At 38.0% G+C, this 19,765-nt stretch overlaps 1 protein-coding gene across 1 annotated transcript; it reads right to left on the reverse strand.

The window, feature by feature from the left end:
• Positions 1 to 9,993: 9,993 nt before the first annotated feature.
• Positions 9,994 to 19,626, reverse strand: gask1b (golgi associated kinase 1B). Its single transcript, XM_027286311.1, has 4 exons — positions 18,281 to 19,626; positions 16,998 to 17,215; positions 14,826 to 15,052; positions 9,994 to 12,048 (listed from the first exon to the last, which is right to left on the reverse strand). The coding sequence occupies exons 1-4, from the start codon at positions 19,167 to 19,169 to the stop codon at positions 11,841 to 11,843; spliced, it is 1,542 nt and encodes a 513-aa protein (XP_027142112.1). The 5' UTR covers positions 19,170 to 19,626; the 3' UTR covers positions 9,994 to 11,840.
• Positions 19,627 to 19,765: the final 139 nt, after the last annotated feature.

Consider the following 19,765-nt stretch of genomic DNA (forward strand, 5'->3'; position numbering starts at 1 on the left):
CAGTGGATACAGTAGACCTCTTATCACAAATTAAGAATAAAAAGGCCAATAAGAGATTATGAATCTAGAACATAGAAATGGGCACAAATACAAGAAAAATGAAGGAAAATAATAAGAAAATCTGAACCTTACAAAATAGAGCATCCCTGCATCTTAGGGATTAAATGTCTCTGGTTCTGGCCAGAAACATTCGCTGCATCTTTCCCTTGTTTCTTGTTATCTCTCTTGCCATAAAGGCACAAAAAACTCCTTCAAAAAGACACCTGCGAAATGGACAGAACAGTCAGCACCAAATATCTGTGTCTGAAAAGAACTGCAACTTAAAGTAAACCAACTTCATGCAAGAAATCATCAAAAATTGCAGTTGTTGCATTTCCTCTTTACAATAAGCCACTGTGTGTGAGTCAACACAACAGTCTTTGAAGCATAAACTAAGAATCTGCCTGTCCAAAATTTTCTTGGCCTGTGATGCCAGTAAGGCCGGAGACTACTGGGCATGACCACTAGACTGAGACCGCCGCACCCGAGGCTGGTCTCAGTTATTTCCTTTTTGGCATTCTCTGTGTGCCTGCCCAGCCCGGGCCAGACGGTTCCTGTTTGGATTCCTGCAGGAATGGGTAACATTCACCATGGAAGATTTAGTTTGGAGTGTTGCCTCAGCCACAGTGGTGATAAATTCTTTCCTCTTCCGTCTTCATACAGGCTGAACAGATGAAGTCCATTTTTGTCAATTATATGAAGTGGAGGAAGGTCTTTTAGATAGGAAGCCAGACATGCTGCATGGTGTAAATTTATGCCATCATATTTTCAAAAAGTATTACTCCGCTCTGTGAAGCTATGCCTAGAAACTAGAAGCTCGAAATTGCTTTTCAAGGAGTCTACATCATACAAAGAAAACATTAATGTCTTATAACAAACTGTTGCCAGCACCAAGTTCATGTGACAAGTTTATTATTATTCACCATTTGTTTATATTTTATGTATGTAATATGCTTTTCAGTGCCATCTTTTATTTTGTGAGTGCTGTATGAATAAGATTGAAAAGAAGGCCACAAGATGTAGCTGGAAGCTTAGATGGGAAAATAAATCATTAAAGTGAATCTTTTGTTATGTGTATTTCAAGGTTCAATAATGGCCCTTCATATATATTCATTTTGAGCATCGTTTTTTTAAAGATTTTTTTTTGGCCATTTATGATAGATAGACAGGAAGCAGGGGGATGACACGCAGTAAGGGGCCGTCCGATGCAGGATTTGAACCAGGGCCAGCTGCAGCGAGGACTGTAGCCTCTGCACACGGGGCGGCCGCTTAACCCACAACGCTACCGACCGCCCCTTGAGCATCATTTTATCACATGAAAATTATGTGGCTTAATAATTCAGTTGTTATTTTCACAGACATGGAAAAAATTCAAGTGTTCCTCCCTGTGGATTTATGTTACAGCTAACAATAAGTTTAACAGGAAAGCAACCGCTTTAAGATGGAAAGTTCACAATGACCTGATAGAAGTAATAATGTTTTATTTCTTCCTCTCAGTGTTCATCTCTTAAAAATACCCCAAAGGGTGAAACAAAAACATCTTTCTTCTATAAGAAATTGCTTTGTATCACAATACCCCAATGTACTTTTATTAAGTCATCATATCATATCAGTGACATTTCCTTTGAAAACAGTTGAGTCATTGTCACAGGGGAATTTTCAAGTCTGTTATGTTTTGATTTATGGCCTCTTTAGTTCTAAAGAGAGCTCTGCTCAGACCAAGGCCAAGGTTTCCGTGTTTATGTACACAACCTCCCTCCTATGCAGCACTTTGCAAGAATAGCATCTTTGTCATAAAGTCAAGCATGGCAGGATAAACTTTGCTGCTGTAGCTGTTCTCTTGGAGAGTAATATGAAAACAAAATAACAGCAGTTAGAGCACTCAGCGCTTTTTATATTAAAGTAAGATACTGCAAAGATTTCTAAATAGATAAATGTAGTTTTTTTGTTCTTCTTTTTTTGTTTAATAAAAAACTTGAATTGATGCATAAACAGTTGTATATACTGTAGCAGGTTTTTAAAAAGCAGCATTTGCTACAGTGTGCAGACTTGGGTTCACATTTTCCAGACAAAAATAAAATGTTGTTTGTACATGAAGTGATGCATTCTTATGTTTGTAGAAGCAACAACATAATTAGGTTTATTAAAAAATATATATTTAATAAATTAGAAAACCTGAGATGCAGAAATCTCTTTTCAATCAGACAGTATTGAATATTGGATGAGTAACCACAATCCGAGTTATCAGGTAAAAAATGTGCTCCCGTGATTTGGTTATGATTGAAACAACAGGGTTAACCCTTCCTAAAAATATCAATGTGTGGCCTGTGTTATTTGCACAAATACACAGTTATTATTTATTTAGCTCAAAAAGCTAATGTGTCAGGTGTTAGCCCGCTATCAGACGATGCAAGAGTTTGTGTGACAGTTCAGCCTCCAGTTGATCTAACTTCACTCCTTTCTGTTATTTCTTTATTCTCATGTCCATTATTTTGGCATTGACACATTCTGAACTTTCTGTCAGTTTAGACCAACAAAGCAAATTTTGCAGTTTGTGTCATTGAGTATTTAGGTGTTTGTGTCACATGTAACATTTGCACCTTGAGGCCTTTTACATGATACTATTTAACTATAACTGCTTTGTGTTTTTTTGAGCAAACAACCATTAATGCCGTTTTAATGTCATTGCACAAGAATAAGACATAAGTAGAAGAACATATAAGATGACTCGTTGGAAGCTGGAAGCTGGTCTAAGTGCACAATTTAAAAGCAGAATGCGGTCATGTGGACTAGGGTCAGCAGGATTTTATTCTAGAATAATCAAAAACCTTCAGCTAAAGAAGGAGAAAAGAATCTGTGACATTCCCTGCTGTGCTCTCTGGACAGACTGAAAACCTAGATAGACTCCTGCCAGGCATGCCTTGATTTCCCATCCCTGGTATAGAATATACAGTAAATACCTCTTCTATGACTTAAGATCTTTCTATAGCTCATGAATGAGGCCCTGGCCAAGTTCAAAGTAGAGTCTTTGAGTAGTCAAGCTGAGACAGTTTTGACCCCAGATAGAGGAGTCAGGAATGGAACAGGTGAGGAATGTTTGGCGCCTCTCTCCTCAGGCAGTTAGTTCAGTGACCACGCATGGTTATGTCAGTTTAATAGAGTAGTATACTGTCATTTTAACAAAGTGGCTTGTGTTAACCCAGTTTACACTGTAAGGATTTTTTGTTGTTGTTGTTGTCGTTGCTTTTTATACCCTCTGGGTGCTCATTTGTTTGCTGGGATGTTTTCCACTATGCACAGCTTGTCACTGGTGAATGAGCCAACTGAGTCTTCAGGGTCCATAAATGGGACACAGACTGTTGGAACTGTATACACTATGGCACAAGAGTGTTTGCTGTGAAAATATTTACTATCATAGTATGCAGGTCATTAATCGATAATCGATATAATCATCCACTGTATCCTTTAGCTAAGCTAAGCCTATATTCTGCCTTTTTGTATTTACGCTATTTCTAACGCCAAACGTTTCTGACTCAGAGGAAGATCATTAAGAAAGTGACTCTTGCAACCTGTTATTTTGGTTTGAGATGAAGGCTTTCTCTGCCAGCTGCAGATAAAAGTGGACACATCACATCACATGTTCATGAAATGCTGCCAAGTAAAGCAGAAGTCTTAAACGCAAGGATGAGGACTGTAGTAATCACCACGCTTCTGTAAAAGTTCTTCAAAAACTTTAACTGAGCATCAGAAAATCTATTTGTCATAATCAAGAACTTACTCATGAGAGACGTCCGTATCAGATTTCAGATTATTATACGTCTTCTAAAGGCTGTGCCTCATTATGTTTCCTTCTCAATCGGCCCTCATAAAATGGCATCAATCAAAAGATCAGCTATCATGTGCAAAGCTTTCAGTCAAAGTATTCAATCATAGAAGCAATCATCCTCAAAGCTCTTATTCAGTATGCTGCTTCATATGCCAAACATCTCCCACCACAACATTTCTAAATATAGAATGTGACATATTCAGCCCACAACTGTTTGATTGCCCCATATATCTCAGGGAGCAGATGTTTGAGATGCCAGTCCATGGAGATGCCTCACCCTGGTTTTTAGCATGTGCTCATCCCTTGCTCCAGAGCATTAGATGTCTCTGCTGAGGTTTAGAGCTTGAGCGATATGATGCAGGTTCTTCTCTCACCATAAAGCTGTGGTGAAATTTTATTTTCATTGTCAGCTTGCATGTTCTGGTTTTCTGTTCTCAGTTGTAAAACATCAGTGTTTACAATAGCGTCGTACAAAGTGTATTATCTGAGGACAACACAGAATTTTGTAACGCTATTTTGGAATTATTAATGTTAAATTTAGAGATACTAATGGATTAAAACACTGATCTCATCAGCCTGTTATGTTTTATGGTTCCTTTAAAAATGTATTTAATCAAACATTAGTGTCCAGTGCATCTTACATAACATCTAAATGGCAAATGGACAGTACTTACATGGGCCTTATTAGTCTTCTGACACCTCAAGGCGCTTTTAACCGATACATTGCACTCACCTATTTACACACATATTCATACACACATTCATACACTGAAGGCATTGGCTGCCACATTAGGTGACAGCTGTTACTGTAGGGAGCTAATTGTTCACACACATTCGCACACCGATGGCAATTTTTGGGCTTAAATTTGTTGCTCATGGATACTTGACCTGCAGACTGGAGGAGCCAGGGGTTAAAACACCATTCCACTGAACAGTGGGATTTGCCGCACTGTTGCAATTTAATTAAATCAACTTTGTTAATACTAATAATAATGACTACAGCACATTATAAAGGAACATCAAATGAAAACACCAACTAATTATCAACCAATAAATGATACATACCACTGATGCAGAGATGGAGTTCTTGTAGCTAACATAATCCAGACAAATTAGTGCTGTATGTTGATTGTCATTTGTGCATATGTAGATGTTTTGTTTTGTTTTTCCATATAACTGTGTCAAGTAAATATGACAGTAATGAGGTATTGGTGCAGTACAAGCCATCTTTCTTCTTTTAACACTCCCCTAAACTTTATTTTTTGCAGTTGCAAAGTTGCAGGGTAGTTGAGTGGTTGTAGAGTCCGCCTTGTAACTGACACTTGGATTGATCTCCTGTGACCTCGGATGTGCTGCTCAAATGTTCCTGAGCAACCAACTGAATTTGAACATGCTCCAGGGGAAATGTTCTGCAACTGACCCCTCTCCTGACCCGCAGAGATTCTCCAGAATAATAAAGATGAAAAGTAAGTAGGAAACATAGATCTTGGACCTGGTTACATGCCACAGTGATTTATGCAGCTGGCTGTGCTTATATTCCTATAATCATCTTGGATGTGATCAAAGATCTAAAAGTAGTTGCTCACTTGCCTTCTTCTTGGCTCCGTCACAGATGAGCCTGCAGCTATTTCCTTCACCTCTTCCTTAAATATGGATTTTCAAACTCAAAATCTCACCCAATGAAATCTCAGTTTGTTGCTACTTCAGTGCTTAAGTCAAGTTGATTTTTGACCCATTGCTTTGATTACTTCACCTTGAAAATATTGATATGGAGTTTCTGTACAATGCCTGTGGCAAAGCTATCTCATTTGGTTGCGTTCTTACCTGACAGAGAGTCTGGTAATTGAAAAGGCATCAATCTGAGCTGCGGCTAAAGTTTTAAATTAACCTTTAGTGGGATTATTCACTCAGATGATCAGAAACACAATAGCGTCCCAAGAATGATGTGCTTAAATTTCCGAATAAACAGGATTATACAAAAAACTGCAGATGCTGCTATAATAATAATAAAAAAAAGTTTCGTTATCCCCTTGTGTTGTATTTAAAAAAGGAGAATAAAAATGTATATTTTGGGAAGAATATAGAGAAAACTATAAAAGTTGATGGGTGCCATTTCAACTGACAAGTAATGGAATATTGAACACTCACTGTATGAGAGGTAGGATTCGATATTTTCAGTCGGGACAGATGAGGTAAATCCCCTTAGACTTTCAGGGGATGAGATTAAAAGATCCAGGCAGTGTGCCAGGCCTGCAAAAAAAACAAAAAAAGTGTTTCTACATGTCGCTAAAGTCATCAAAAAGTTTTTTTTTTCATTGTGTGCCCTGATTCCACAAATCTTGGCTATTTAGTGAGCAAGTTTTGACATGACACATGTTGACATTCTTTTAGTTTCGCCTGTAAAGTCCTTATCAGCATAAAGTGAACTTACTCCCCAACAGTGTTGGGAACATAGCAGGACATTTTGTTGTGTCTGGTGTTTTTTGTGTTGCTGTGTGAAAGAGACAAAAGAGAATAATCCAGGTGGTGTTTTTTTTTCTTGTTATTTCCCCATGTTATCTATGGAGCTTTTCTGACAGTGACCACCCAGGTGCAGTTAAAACCCTCATAGAGACTCTTGCAAGTGAAATATAGTGTAATGTTCCAGAAACTTCAAGACAACATGGTCCAAGAATTCTTCCAGAGAACAGCAAAACCCATTGCCTTCAAAGGTATATGATTAAAAAAATAATAATAATAATTCTGACGTTGGATGTGGATATTTTTCCACCAAGAGGAGGTGATAAATTCTGAAGTAGTTGTTCATCATATATGGTTATTTGGTTTCAAAGAGAAGAGAAGATTGAAATGTGTTCAAAAACTATGAATCTGGAGCCAGCAGCCAGTTAGTCTATCTTAGCAATGGAAATATGTGCCCTTGTTAACTTATTCATGCATAGGTTGTATTTTGTTCCCCTTTGACAGAGCTAGTTGTTTTACCCTGTTTACAGTCTTTTTAGTATGCTAAACTAAGCGGCTGCTTGTCTTCATATTCATATTCAGAATTCAGCATACAGATATGAAATAGGTATTGATCATCTTATCTAACTCTTGGCCACAAAGTCAATAATTCTATATCTCAAAATGTCAAGCTATTTCTATAAGTGTCTAAAGCAGCTGTAACAATCATGGACTGCAAACTGTCTGTACTGACATTTGGTTACCAGGATATTATCATCCAATTTTGCAAAACATTGCAAGATGCTGCTAATGTGTGCTAGGTGTGTGCAGTTACAGTATTGAACTGTGAGGAAGGGAATTCAAATCATAATCAGTTAGTCTGGCCAATACTACAGCTAGACTGCTGTCAGAGTTCATTGAGGGTCAGTGGAGAGTAGGGAATGGGAAAAGTGACATCATGGTAAACCAGAGTGATTATCGTCTCTGAGCTGAGGTTATGAGAATAAAGAGCTCCTCTGTTTGGATGTTGTTTGGAGTCTGACCAAGCGGCAACCAGCTGGGCATAGCTGAGATGAACCATCCCAAATTCTCTCATGCACTGCCTCACAGACAAAATCTCCTCAGTTTCTGAACTTTCTTGGAAGCAAGGAGAGGCAAAAAATGTCAAACTGAATTTAGGGTAAGAGGAAGAGGCGAAGAGAGAAGAAAAGCAAACACTGTTTGATAGAGCAAAAGGCTCATTATATGCGTAAACAGGAGTGAACACGTCAGGCCTGTCATATAGAAAAAGAGAAACATTCATAGAGAGTTATTTTATACATTTCATGAAACATTTCTGAAGCTGAGTCTAGTTTCTTGAAAAGTGATGCAAAAATGACCCAATTTACCAGCTCATCAAAAGCACAAACTTTCACAGTGCTCAAGCCAAAACATGCTTGATAAAATGTGAAAACTCAAGTACAAAGCACACTGCCTCTTGAAGGTATTTAAAATTGAAACGCTTGCCCGAGGAGATACAGTTTGCATATTTGTCTGTTATTTAACTTTCACTGATTTAACTAATCAGTTTGTTCAGGATCAAATACAGACTCGGTGTTTTGCCTTAAAGCCCATTTCTGTAAAAATTCTACCATAAAATAACTTTTTAGTTTTTTAAATCTAGATCTATATTTTGTATCTCTGTTTCTGTACTATGTGACTTTGTGCTCCAGGGACAATCACCTGTGACAAGTATGTAATGCTTTATGGCACTAAGTCACACATCACCAACTTTGGTAAACTGGATGATATTTTATGGAGAAAGTGTTTTCTTGTTTTCCCTCTAATGTCCTCCTGCAGCTCAGCATCAACTCTCTGTGATTTACACAGTTTCCTGATGGACAGGAAAGTAAACTGCTGCAAACTATAGCTCTTGTTAGGTACTGCTAGCTCAATTAATTAGCTGGGCTGCCTGGACTGTGAGGTCATAGCACCAGCACTGGTCTAAGTGTTTGGACCACAGGTTTTATGGATCACTAGGATGAGGAGGTTTTCCCAGTACATGGGTGAATACTGACGGTGATCGAAAATGTTATTATGCTAGAACTGGAGCTGGGCAAGGGAGCAATGTAACCAGGCTCAGCAGCCTGTATGGACATAATGGCAGAGGTGAAGAGGACATTGACGGAGGAAGCTAAGGGAAACAAAGAGAGTGACAGAGCAAGAGGCCACCAGATTATAGTGAAACTGAGCTTCATAAAATAAGACAGACGCTGAGCTGGGCTTCTTGCTGTTGGACAAGACAGTAATATTAGCCAGCTGCTATGTCTTGTGTTGTTGCACTTGCGTTATGTTTGGCTGTAAGCAAAGTTGTCCACTCGCTAGTTTTTGGTCATAATTAATACATTTATAACAAATACACGTGTACGGCTGTATATATTTATAACAGTGGTATTGCACTGTGAAATTGTGGCACTAAATCGCAAAAATAGCAAATTCTATGTAGTGTTTTTTAACCTCTAATACTGAAAGGAATCAGCAGATTAAAGAAAAGGCGATTGGGAAATGTAGCTATGATAATAAGAATAGCATCATGTTATTTTATATCACTGCTATCTCTTATATAATATTTTATTAAAGCCTGTCTTATTTCAGTGTGTAGTTCATCATCACTTTATCAAATAAACAAAGACTTACGTTTGGACATCATGTCAGCAAGAAAATATCTAAAATATATAGATATTTTTTTCTGTATTTTATGAGCCTATATGGAATGAGTACTTTTTTCTTATTACCTGGAGTGCAAACTATTGTTGCTTACTTGTAGAGATGAGTTTTACTTCCTTCATATGCAATGCAATTTAATTTTTCAGAGAATCGCTTGGCTGAGTGAGTATGAGTAGACTGACTAAGTAGATGCTTGTAAAGGCTTGTTTGTCAGTTTGAAGTGCAGCACTTTATCTGCAGAACTTTACATACTGTTTCTGCAGTAGTCTAATTTCACTGAGTGGGACTGAATGTGAGCACATTGAGAAACAGGAAAGGAAAGGTCAAGGTCATGCTGCTTGTGTATGTGTCTGTGTGTGTCTTTACATATATTGTTGCATACTTATATTGGTCAAAAGTCATCTTTTGTCTGTGTGTATGTTATTGTATGAAAATATGCATACACACGTGTATGTAAAGAAAGTAAGTTCCGCTGCAGAGCACTCTGGGAACTAGAGGGGTCTTTCTAACACAAACACACAGAAGCATGGACCCCACTGACGCACTAATGCCGGGTGCAAAGGGGTTAAAACAACAGCCGAGTGAATGCCAGGCATGGACACGAGAAAATAACCTACAAAGCCCCATCGACTCTAACTCTCGGAGCCCAAAGCACACTGTTTACGACAGCGCGAAAAGCAGACACCATGCTGTGGATCAGATTTCAGAGCCTCAGCCTATTTCTGACCATGCTTTGACTGATACTTTGTGGACATGAGAAAAATGTCTTTGCTAATGCATTTGTATGGATTGTATGGACTTGTAATAGTTTGATATCAGTTTATATCATTTTAAACAATATAAGTGCAAAACCTTTTTTTTATGAAATGTGACTGAAATTAAATCTTGCCATGCTTCACACCACAATCCAATATGATTAAGATAAAATGAAAAGCTGAAGAATTGCTGTTAATCATTTTCTTGATTAAAGCTCACACATTTGATACATATTGAAATGATTTTATTGCCACTCAGATGCTGAAACATCTTTAACAATTAAAAAATAAAGTACAAAAATAAATAAATACAGAGAAAATGGTTACAAGTGAAGGTGTTTTTTATAGTTGGAAATAAGAGTGCACATAAAAGGAATAATTCCCTCTAAATTCTCATCTTAAAGTTTATAATATACAGACACTATGACAAGACATGCTTCAGAATTTACACTGTTCATGATAATATGCAATGCTGTATTGGATCTTAAGCGTATGATTGTTTAAACACTTTGACTTGGGAGATTTGTTAAAAAAGAACTGTACACAGGTTTAAATAACTCATTAAGATTGAAATCTTTTTCAGTGTGTAATGTGTGACCCTAATCAAGCCAAGCGGATTTGGGTTGTGGCTACGCTAAGAGGCTCTATCAGCATCTCAATTCTTGTCACTCACCTCAGGAGAAAAGAAGGAAATCTTTAGTGCATTCCATTCATACGTAATGTAAATTGCACTTCCTGAAAGGCCTCAGGAGGAGCAAAAGTTATCTTTACAAGTTACTGTACATGAAGATAGATGCAGATTCGCCTCTGGGGAAGACAGAATACTTGAAAGGAAGTAAAATTTGTGACTTTAATTTAAGGTTAGGCTCACTTTAAATGTCAAAATTGGTTATATTAGAGCAACACTGTGTAACTTTTCTCCCATAAAATAACAGATTTTAAATCATTTTGATACACTGACTGGTAACCAGGTGAATGCTAACTGACATTTCCACTCTGTGCCCAGTTGTACAGGGCACAGAATCTGCTATGCAACCCTCTGTGAGAAGTAAGTAATGCCTCAACTCTCGCTTTACAAGATTTTCTGACAGACAGTAAACTGACAGTAACTGCTGCATACTATAGACAGACAGTTGCTATAGCTATAGCTATAGCTGGACTGTGCTTGGCCCACAGGCATTTTGGATAACGGGGACAAGAAGGTCTTCAGACCTGAGGCACATTGGAATGCAGACATGGAGCGGAGACAGTGTCGTGCCAGAACCTGAGCTGGGCAAGCAGGCAATGTAACCAGGCTCAGCAGTCTCTATGGACATAATGGCAGAAGCAAAAAGATAGAAGGGGATGTTGACATCAGAAGCTAAGGAGAGAAAAAGAGAGTGTGAAAACTGGATAGGGTTATATCTGAGACTACCTTTTAGTCGTTGGTGAGAGCTTGGTGAAATAAAAGACTGAAAGACAGACACCGAGCTGGGCTTCTTGCTGTTGGGCTAGTAAGTAACAGTAACATCAGCAGTAAGTAACACTGGCTAGACTTGCTAGTTTTTGATCATAAGTAACACACAAGTAACAAATGCATGTGTACATCTGTTTATATTTACAATAATGATATTGCACTCTGGGGGTGCTAAATCGCAAAAACACCCATTTCTGCACAATGTTGCTGCTGCTTAGTGTTTTAAATGTATAGTAGATCATTTATAATAGGTCCTTCATTAGCAATATGATAAAAGTTATTTTTGCAGTCATAAAAAATATATAATTTCTCATTTATCTTAATCTTAATTTTTCCATTCTTTTATTGTTAAATGACATGGTCTGACAATTGGGGCTGGTGTTACATGACAGGATGTGCTCTCACAATCTTGTGATATTAATTGGCATTAATGAATTGACATAAACTAAAATGTGTGTAACAGTTTTAGAACTTAGTTGATGTTTTTATCCAAATCGTAAGTGGATAAAACTCCAGTGTCTTGTTTAAGGACATTCTGAAAGGACACAGTGAAGTCACAGGGATCAATGTACTTTATCTATGTCTCAATAATTTGGCCTTTCGACAGATATGACTCTCGTCACACATTCATTGTGATGACTTTGATCCCATGAGCATTGATGTAAGTCAGGAGGACCTTGGCCCGCCTCTCAATTACATCGATCAGCTTGTCGATGCCCTGCCGGCCACCTTGGCTCTCCCAGTATATCTGATCCAGAAACAGGGACTGGAGGAGCTTCTCCCTCAGTCTCCTACTCTTCAAGACCGACACAGCATGCTCTGGAAGCCTGCAAAGACGTGAAGTGAGGAAAAGATACAATCAAACTGAGATTTGGTTTCACGTAGATGACTCACAGGCAGAGCTTCTCTTACCGGAGAACAGGAATAATTCGATTGGTTTCACTGGGCAAAGCTCTAGCACCCTGTTTTCATAGTATACAGACAACAAAGTCAAACTTGCCAAAAATAGAAACAACCTGAATCCAATGTATCTTTGATCAATTTTATCTTGTTTGTTCCCTTATGCTATATCATTTGCAAAAAAGAAGAAGGCAACTGCGACACAAACAAACAATAACAGCTGAAGAAGAAAACAAAGGAAAAAAGCCAGATGATAACTTCAAACATGATTTTATCCTTAACACAAAGGGAGCAACTAACAATCTCAGCGTTAGACTGATGAGTTGCATTAGGCTTCCTTAAAATATGTAAGAAATGAGTGTCGACAGTATCTTGCAACAACATCTGTTACAACTTCACTTTGTAAAAACAATGCCAGAGTTTCTTTTAGGCTAAAACTGACCTCTACTTTTAACTTTTATTTCATCTGGTTCGTCTGAGTTCTCACTACCTGCAAGAACTAACTTTGTGTAGTCTGTTAGCATCAAATCAATCAAATCAACTCGCAGGAATTCCTGAGTCATGTTGAGGTATCTAGGCCTCGAAAAAAAGTTTTTGAGTTGTGAGGATACAGATTTACTTCAGATTTATTTAAGTATTTATTAAGTTTCCAGTAAGTTCCTTTATTAACGTATTTTCTACTAGCCTGCTACACATATCCTTGCCTGACTGCAAACAGGAAACCTTCATTTAGTTAGTACACGGCTAGGTTGCTTGTTTTTAAGTTTTTCAACAAAAAAAAAAGCCTATGACATTTAGCCAGCCTATAACAGTTATATAAACTATATAAGTATAGTTGCTATGGAGTTGTTAGGTGTTGCTAATGAAGACAAACACATTTATCTACTTTATGCTGCAGTGCTGAGGATGCATATGTGGCCAAACCTTCAGAAAACTCTCAAATACAACCCATGAAAGACTGTCTACCATCACTTGTACTCCAACAAAATACAACTCTTCATGGGAGCTACATCATACTTCTACCATAAATAGAAAGAACACATTATGATCGCCCCCAGATTTATATCTAAAACAGACATTTACTTTGTTGGACCAGATCTAAATAGTTACTAAAATTATGTGTTTTAAGTTTGAAGAGAGGCATAAAGACTTGTTTTTGATGACTGCTTACTTATGTTTGCAGATTATTCTGTGGAAATCTGCATTTACACACTGTGTTTGTTGGACTTGAAAAGCTCTTGAAAACAACCCATGAAAGACTGTCCACCATCACTTGTACTCCAACAAAATACAACTCTTCATGGCAGTTATGAGTGACATGATAGGTTACTCATACTTCTACCACAAATACAGGCTGAAAGCTTGTAGTTTTTTGACATTTTAACAGCTTACAAGTGGGTAAGCTCACTCATACAAAGAAAATATCAGCAGAGGTGAATATTTTGAATTTATGATCTCTTCATCTATAACATGAAGCTGTGTTGGAGCGGTCGGTTTGTATGAATGTGGGCGAATAACATCTCATATAACAAGAACAAGATAAACGATTAGTATTATAGTACCAAGTTATTTGCCACTTAACTCAAGAGATACTGTTTCGTGAGTCGCCTCACTGAATTTTGAGTGGATTTTTGGACTGCCTGCAGAGGAGTTCTGCCTCAGTGAAATGTTTGTATAGCTATAATGACTGACCACAAGAGAGTAAAGTGGGGCATGAGCATGTGGACTTTGAAGATGACTGGTAAAACCTACATTTAGGTTTTCAAGTGCTTCAGCTTTTCCAATAAACTGCAATCCTGTTTGTTGCACGTTAGTTTGAAATGTGCCTGGAATAAGATGTCAAACATCAGTTTGTTTAGCCTCCTTGAAAGTCAAAGAACTCTCTCAGATCTACAGAGGGTCCAAAAAGATGAAAGAAATATCAGGTATTAATGACATCCTGCTTTCTAGCTATCTATCTAAGGTCATTGGATATCTTCTAAATTTAGACTTATTGCCTTTATATTTGAATGCCAGAAAAGGAGCTACAGTTTTGATGAGGATCACAAGGAGCCACAAGCATCTTTGCCAAAACCACAGTTTCTGTTCTGTCTCCTCAGTGGCATGACTCACTGATTTATTGATCAAAAGATAAATGAAATGAAAGCAATGTCTCAGCAGTGTGGTTTGGAATTACAGATCACACAGATCGGTGGGGGATAAACAGAAAGAACACATTATCATCGCCCCCAGATTTATATCCAAAACAGACATTTACTTCTAAACCACTACTTCTACTTCTAACCAGATCTAAATATTTACGAAAATTATGTGTATTAAGTTTGAAGAGGGTTATATAGAGATAGAAACGTCATTTTCTTGTTTTTGATGACTGTTTTCGTATGTTTGCAGATTATTGTGTGGAAATCTGCATTCATACAGTTTGTTTGCTGGACTTTTTCAAACATGTTGTTAAGGAGGGAAAAATCTGAAACTCTGAAAAACAGCTCTTGAAAACAACCCATGAAAAACTGTCCACCATCACTTGTACAAAATTCATGGCAGACAGTTTTTACCATGTTGAGATCAAATCTGCCAGCACAAACTTAAGTAAATTAACAAAATTAATTTAAGAGAAAATAAAAACAAAACACAAAAATAATCTGCCTTTATCATATAATGTTTTTTTTTCTTGTGTCTTGTCAATGTTGTAATACAATCTTACTCTTTGATTCCTTCCAGGAGCCTGAAGTCCAGGTTGTCCTCGTTGCGGTCAAAGAACCCCTTGTTGTTGGTGAAGACCAGGTGTCTAGGATCGTGACCTCTGTGGACGATGTTTGTCAGTTGTATTTGGTTCTGGTCCCCACATTCAGCATGGTGGCCGAGTTCCACACACGCATCCTCCTGCCTGGGCCTGAATCCACAACAGCTCTGATCCAGACGGTTGTGAATCTGAAAAAGAAAGTGCATTTCATATTTCTTCAAAGAAGATTTATACTTGATCTATTGAGAATACAATAACAGATGTGACTGGCATTTTTTCAGCTCAATATTTTGAAGTATTTGATGACCCTGGCAAGTACAGGAGTTTTTTTGTTGTTTTGTTTATTACACAATTAAATAATTAAAATTGTTTAGCAAAGAAACAAAATAAAGAAAAAGAAAAGGCTGTACACATCCAGCAGGTTGGTCTTTGTTGTGTCTCTTTGGCAGGACTGCTTGATTATTTGATTAGACATCGACATCAATTACCAGACTGCTGAGTGACATGACTGCACGGGGGAATTTCTTAAGCCTATCAGGGAGCACTTCCTCTCATTTAACTCCTGTTTCCTCCTCAAGGACTGGAACCTGTAATCCTAACTACAGCTTCAAAGCATCCTTCACTCCCTTACACTAAACCTTTGGATTGGCAGATGTTTTAGATGGTGCTACCAAACAGTAATAAAAAACAATGACGCAACATCTGAGATATCACTAATAGGTTTCAGATGGGACTTTTCAAGCCATGATTAGGTGCCACTCACATACACCGCTTCTGTGGGTTGGGGTCACTTGGGTTTATGATCATCTACCAAGGTATGAAGGGTAATGAGATGAAAATAGGATACCTGTCAATCAAACCAACAAGCCCCTAAACATACCTGGCTGTACTGTAAGCCCTTATGCCAGGACTGTCAAACTCATTTTAGATCATGCTCCACATACAGCCCAGTTTGATCTCATATAGGCAAGGCCAGTAAAAGCATTACATAATAATCTACAAATAACACTTCCAAATTGTTTCTTTTAGTACATGTACATTCAGAAAAAAAAAAAAAATTGGATTGGAATTAATAAAATAATCCTATGGATTCCAGAGTTGTGTTTGACAGCCCTGCCTTCACAAACAAAAGCCTTTGTCATCTCAAAACTCCACTGTAACAGGCTTCAAATATTTATTGGTCTCAAATAATAAAACTTTGAATCATAAATCATAGATCATCTAAATTATTATTTTAGATTATAATTTCAAATTAATTCAAATCTTTATTTTTTATTCAAACTCCTGACTGTATTATATATCCATGATTATTGTGCTTCTCATAAATTAAGGACTTTTATGAAGTGAGTCCTAGGATATGTGAATCAAAAGGAAAATGTATTTAGTACACATATTTTTCATCAAAAAAAGAGAACCTAGCTAGAACCAAGACCTGGCTTCAGCATTTAGCCATGGTTCATTTGTCAGCCTGCACGGGTCAGTTCAGGACAAAAAAAACTTGCGATTTGTCTGTTATTTAGAATTAGTGCAGTAACTTTTCTGTATCAGTTTAATTCAATAAGATGTTTATATATTCCCTGCATAATATGAATTTCTCCTGACATAACCATGACATAAAGAACTAACAAAACATGGATAATCAAAGATGTGGCACTATACTTTCAATGGCTGATTCAGTATTTTCGAAATGTATCCCATGTTTACAAATGTACTTTGTAATTTTTCACTCTACAATGCTTTTTCATGATTAAGAGATGAATTAAGGAACTCTCAAGAGATGTGTCCTCAATGCCAAAATATGATCAGACTTCCAAGCTGCTTCCCACACAGGAAACAAGACTTCTATTCAGCCAGAGGACAATACCTCTGAGGACATTTAACCTATTTTTGCAGCAATAACAGCTGCTGGAACAGACAAACGAGATGTTTGCAAAGGTCATTTATGAAGCATTTATGGAATTCAATAAACTCTGGGGACAGCCTCCCCAGAGGCTGAAAATCAAAACTGAAAAAAAGAAAAAAAGGTTAGTGAAGCACAGAAAAGATGCAGCCGTGTTTTCTCACATTCAGAAAACGTGGAACTAATAAATCTTTGCCAGTGTCACAGAAAGCTTTCATTTTTTAAACTGTTACCTGCAACAAGAAGTCAAACAGAGCTAGTTTACTCCACTCATAGTGATGAACTGTGGAGCAGCCAGAGTCAGGCTTTGGGCTGGTGTTTTTATGCCAACACCTCTGTTTCAGGGAGCTCTGGTATTTCCCCCATGTTAACTTCACAGTGGACAAGCCTGCAGCAAGGCCTTCTGGGTAGAGAGATGCATCCCATGACACCACTGGACAGGGCTGGCCATCTAAAGAGTGAGGATAAAGGGATTATATGGTCAAGTTTCAACAACTGCTGAGTCTCAGTAAGTTTTAACCTATATTTATCCAGGAAAATCACATATGCATATACCTCATCAGTGGTGCTCTCACTGGCATTTATTCACTCTACTTTTGTGATTGAACAGATCAAGGCAGGCGAGAGAAAGTCCAGTGACAAGTTAAGTGATGTATCAAACAGCACTAACATTTCTCTTGTACATGATGTCATTTTTCATTTTGCACAGCATGATGAAACCACAAACAAATCAAATACTGAGAAAGACAGTGTTGTGTCATGTGAGTTTGTTTTTTTTTCCCCAGGTGTAATTAGTAGACAGAATAATGACAACATGTGGAGGAGAGGACAGTGAATAGTGGCTCTCCGTCGTCTGCTTTGTATTCACCCCTTAATTGTTAGTTACCATGTGTGCTGACATTTCCTCAGGGTTTTGACAAAGCAGAAGTTAGTTTTAATTTATGTCTTTAAATGTGAAAAGCTTCCATGTGATTCATACCGGTTTGTACATTAATCTGGCCACTGACATTTAAAAATAAAAGGGAATGAGAGCCCTGTCTCCTTATGACACTGAACATAACACATAACACATAACTATTCCCTCAATCTCATGCCTCCTTTGACTAAGTTTTATTACAGTCATAGTTTGCCATGGGAACAGTCATTTATTGTAGGGGGATACTTTAAACTACAAAACCACCTAAATATGTGACAAAGCTGCACAGATCCACTTCATCAGGATAATATTCATGTTTTCTGTGTGTCTCTATAGAACTGATTACAGTCCTGTAATACTGATTATACAGCTATAAAATGTGCAATTTGTATTCTGAGTACATAGAAAGCAGCTCTGCACTCAGTTAGGAAACCAGCCAATCAAGTCAGAAAAGGTAATTTATTTTCCTCAGACAACCATCCTCACCTCTCTCTCTCTCTCTCTATCATCATCTGTGCAGTTATGAATTAGCTTGGATTGTGTTCCATGCTGAGTTTTATCCAGCTTCGATCAGAAAATAAGAAATTTGCCCTGACATACCGTGTAATAAGCTGAACTTTCTGCTTACAGCTGGTAATGTCCTATTGAGTCCCAGCACCCTGTCCAGATGAAAAGCGAACACTTCGGTGGTGTCCACGGGGCTGTTGATTACTCCACACTGTCCTCCACATACATAGGTCAGTTTTGCGTTTTTGTGGTCGCTCACTGGACTTCCTGTCTTGCCCTCAAATATCAGAAGTGATGAAGAGACTCCACGTGAAACTTCTTTGACGCGCAAAACCTTGGCATCCGCAAGAAAGCGCATGGCTTTCACGTCCTCTGGGCTGAACCATGGCGGTGCCCTCTGGCTGTAAATTCGGATAGAACTAACGTGAGAGTTTGTTTGTGCATCTATATGAGATTTATGGATTATATCCAATGTTTTATAATCAACATCCTTGGTTTCTCCCCAGGAAGCCTTGCGTGTAAAGTTGTGCTTGATTTGACCCGCATCCTGCTCCAAAGTGCCAAGTTTGCTCTGCGTAAAAGCTGAATTAGCCGACTTAGTCCTTCTTACTTTTCTCCTCAGTTTTGGTCTGATTGTGCCCCGTATATTGGCTGGTTTCAGGCGCTTTGACTTTAACGTTATGTACACCACGTTGGACCGTGTCGGGACAACAAAGCTCGCACCAGTTTGCGAATCCACGGAATCTGGCAGCGCATCATTAACATCCAAATTATACAATCCACGGGTGTGTCGGTACTTGTCTTTATCTGTCCTCCTGTCCCGGTGCTGCTGCGAGTATCCAACTTGTGAAACAACAAAAAACAAATAGACAACACACACGCTCGCAATTATCAAACTACTTTTTGAAAGAGGGCACCTCCGAAAGCTGCTGGTGAGTTTTAGAAAAGGGAAACACAGCCAGTGAAAGCGAGACTTCCCCATTAGAACTTATGGTATTATCATGGTTGAGTGTCTTTTTTGCGCCCAAGTCAAACCAGGAGGAGTGCTCAACTTCCGAAACTCATTTTGGAAAGGGAGGATTTGTGGCCACATAGTGTACAGAGACAACTGCGTAGGGGATGGACAGTCTGGGAAACCACCCTCCAACAAAACATGAGGAGACTTGATCTTTGAGTTTTTTTTTTCTTCTTCTCCTTTCAGATATTCAGATATACGATCCTGTGCAGTAGAACAGATACTGAGGGGACACCTTGCAGCTGTAATTGTAGCGTTTTCTGCCGTGATTCATTGCACACCTCGGGGCGAATCTTTGGATTCCCGTTTACAGACATTACAAATGCTCTGTATGTACACTCAAGTTATAAGGACGTGGCATACAAAGTTATCTTATTAAACTTTTTGAAACTTCAAGTTTAATATAGGTCTTTAAAATAAGAAATAAGAAATAAGAAGAAATCATAAGAAATATTGCTTGACTCACATTCATCTCTCTGAGGACCTCATGTGGATGTTTCAATTAAATTTAAATACACGGGTTGGAGTCGACATGTTTTAAATTTAAATAATATTTGATCCAT

The sequence above is a fragment of the Larimichthys crocea genome, chromosome I (assembly GCF_000972845.2).
Source record: "Larimichthys crocea isolate SSNF chromosome I, L_crocea_2.0, whole genome shotgun sequence".
Classification (NCBI taxonomy): domain Eukaryota; kingdom Metazoa; phylum Chordata; class Actinopteri; family Sciaenidae; genus Larimichthys; species Larimichthys crocea.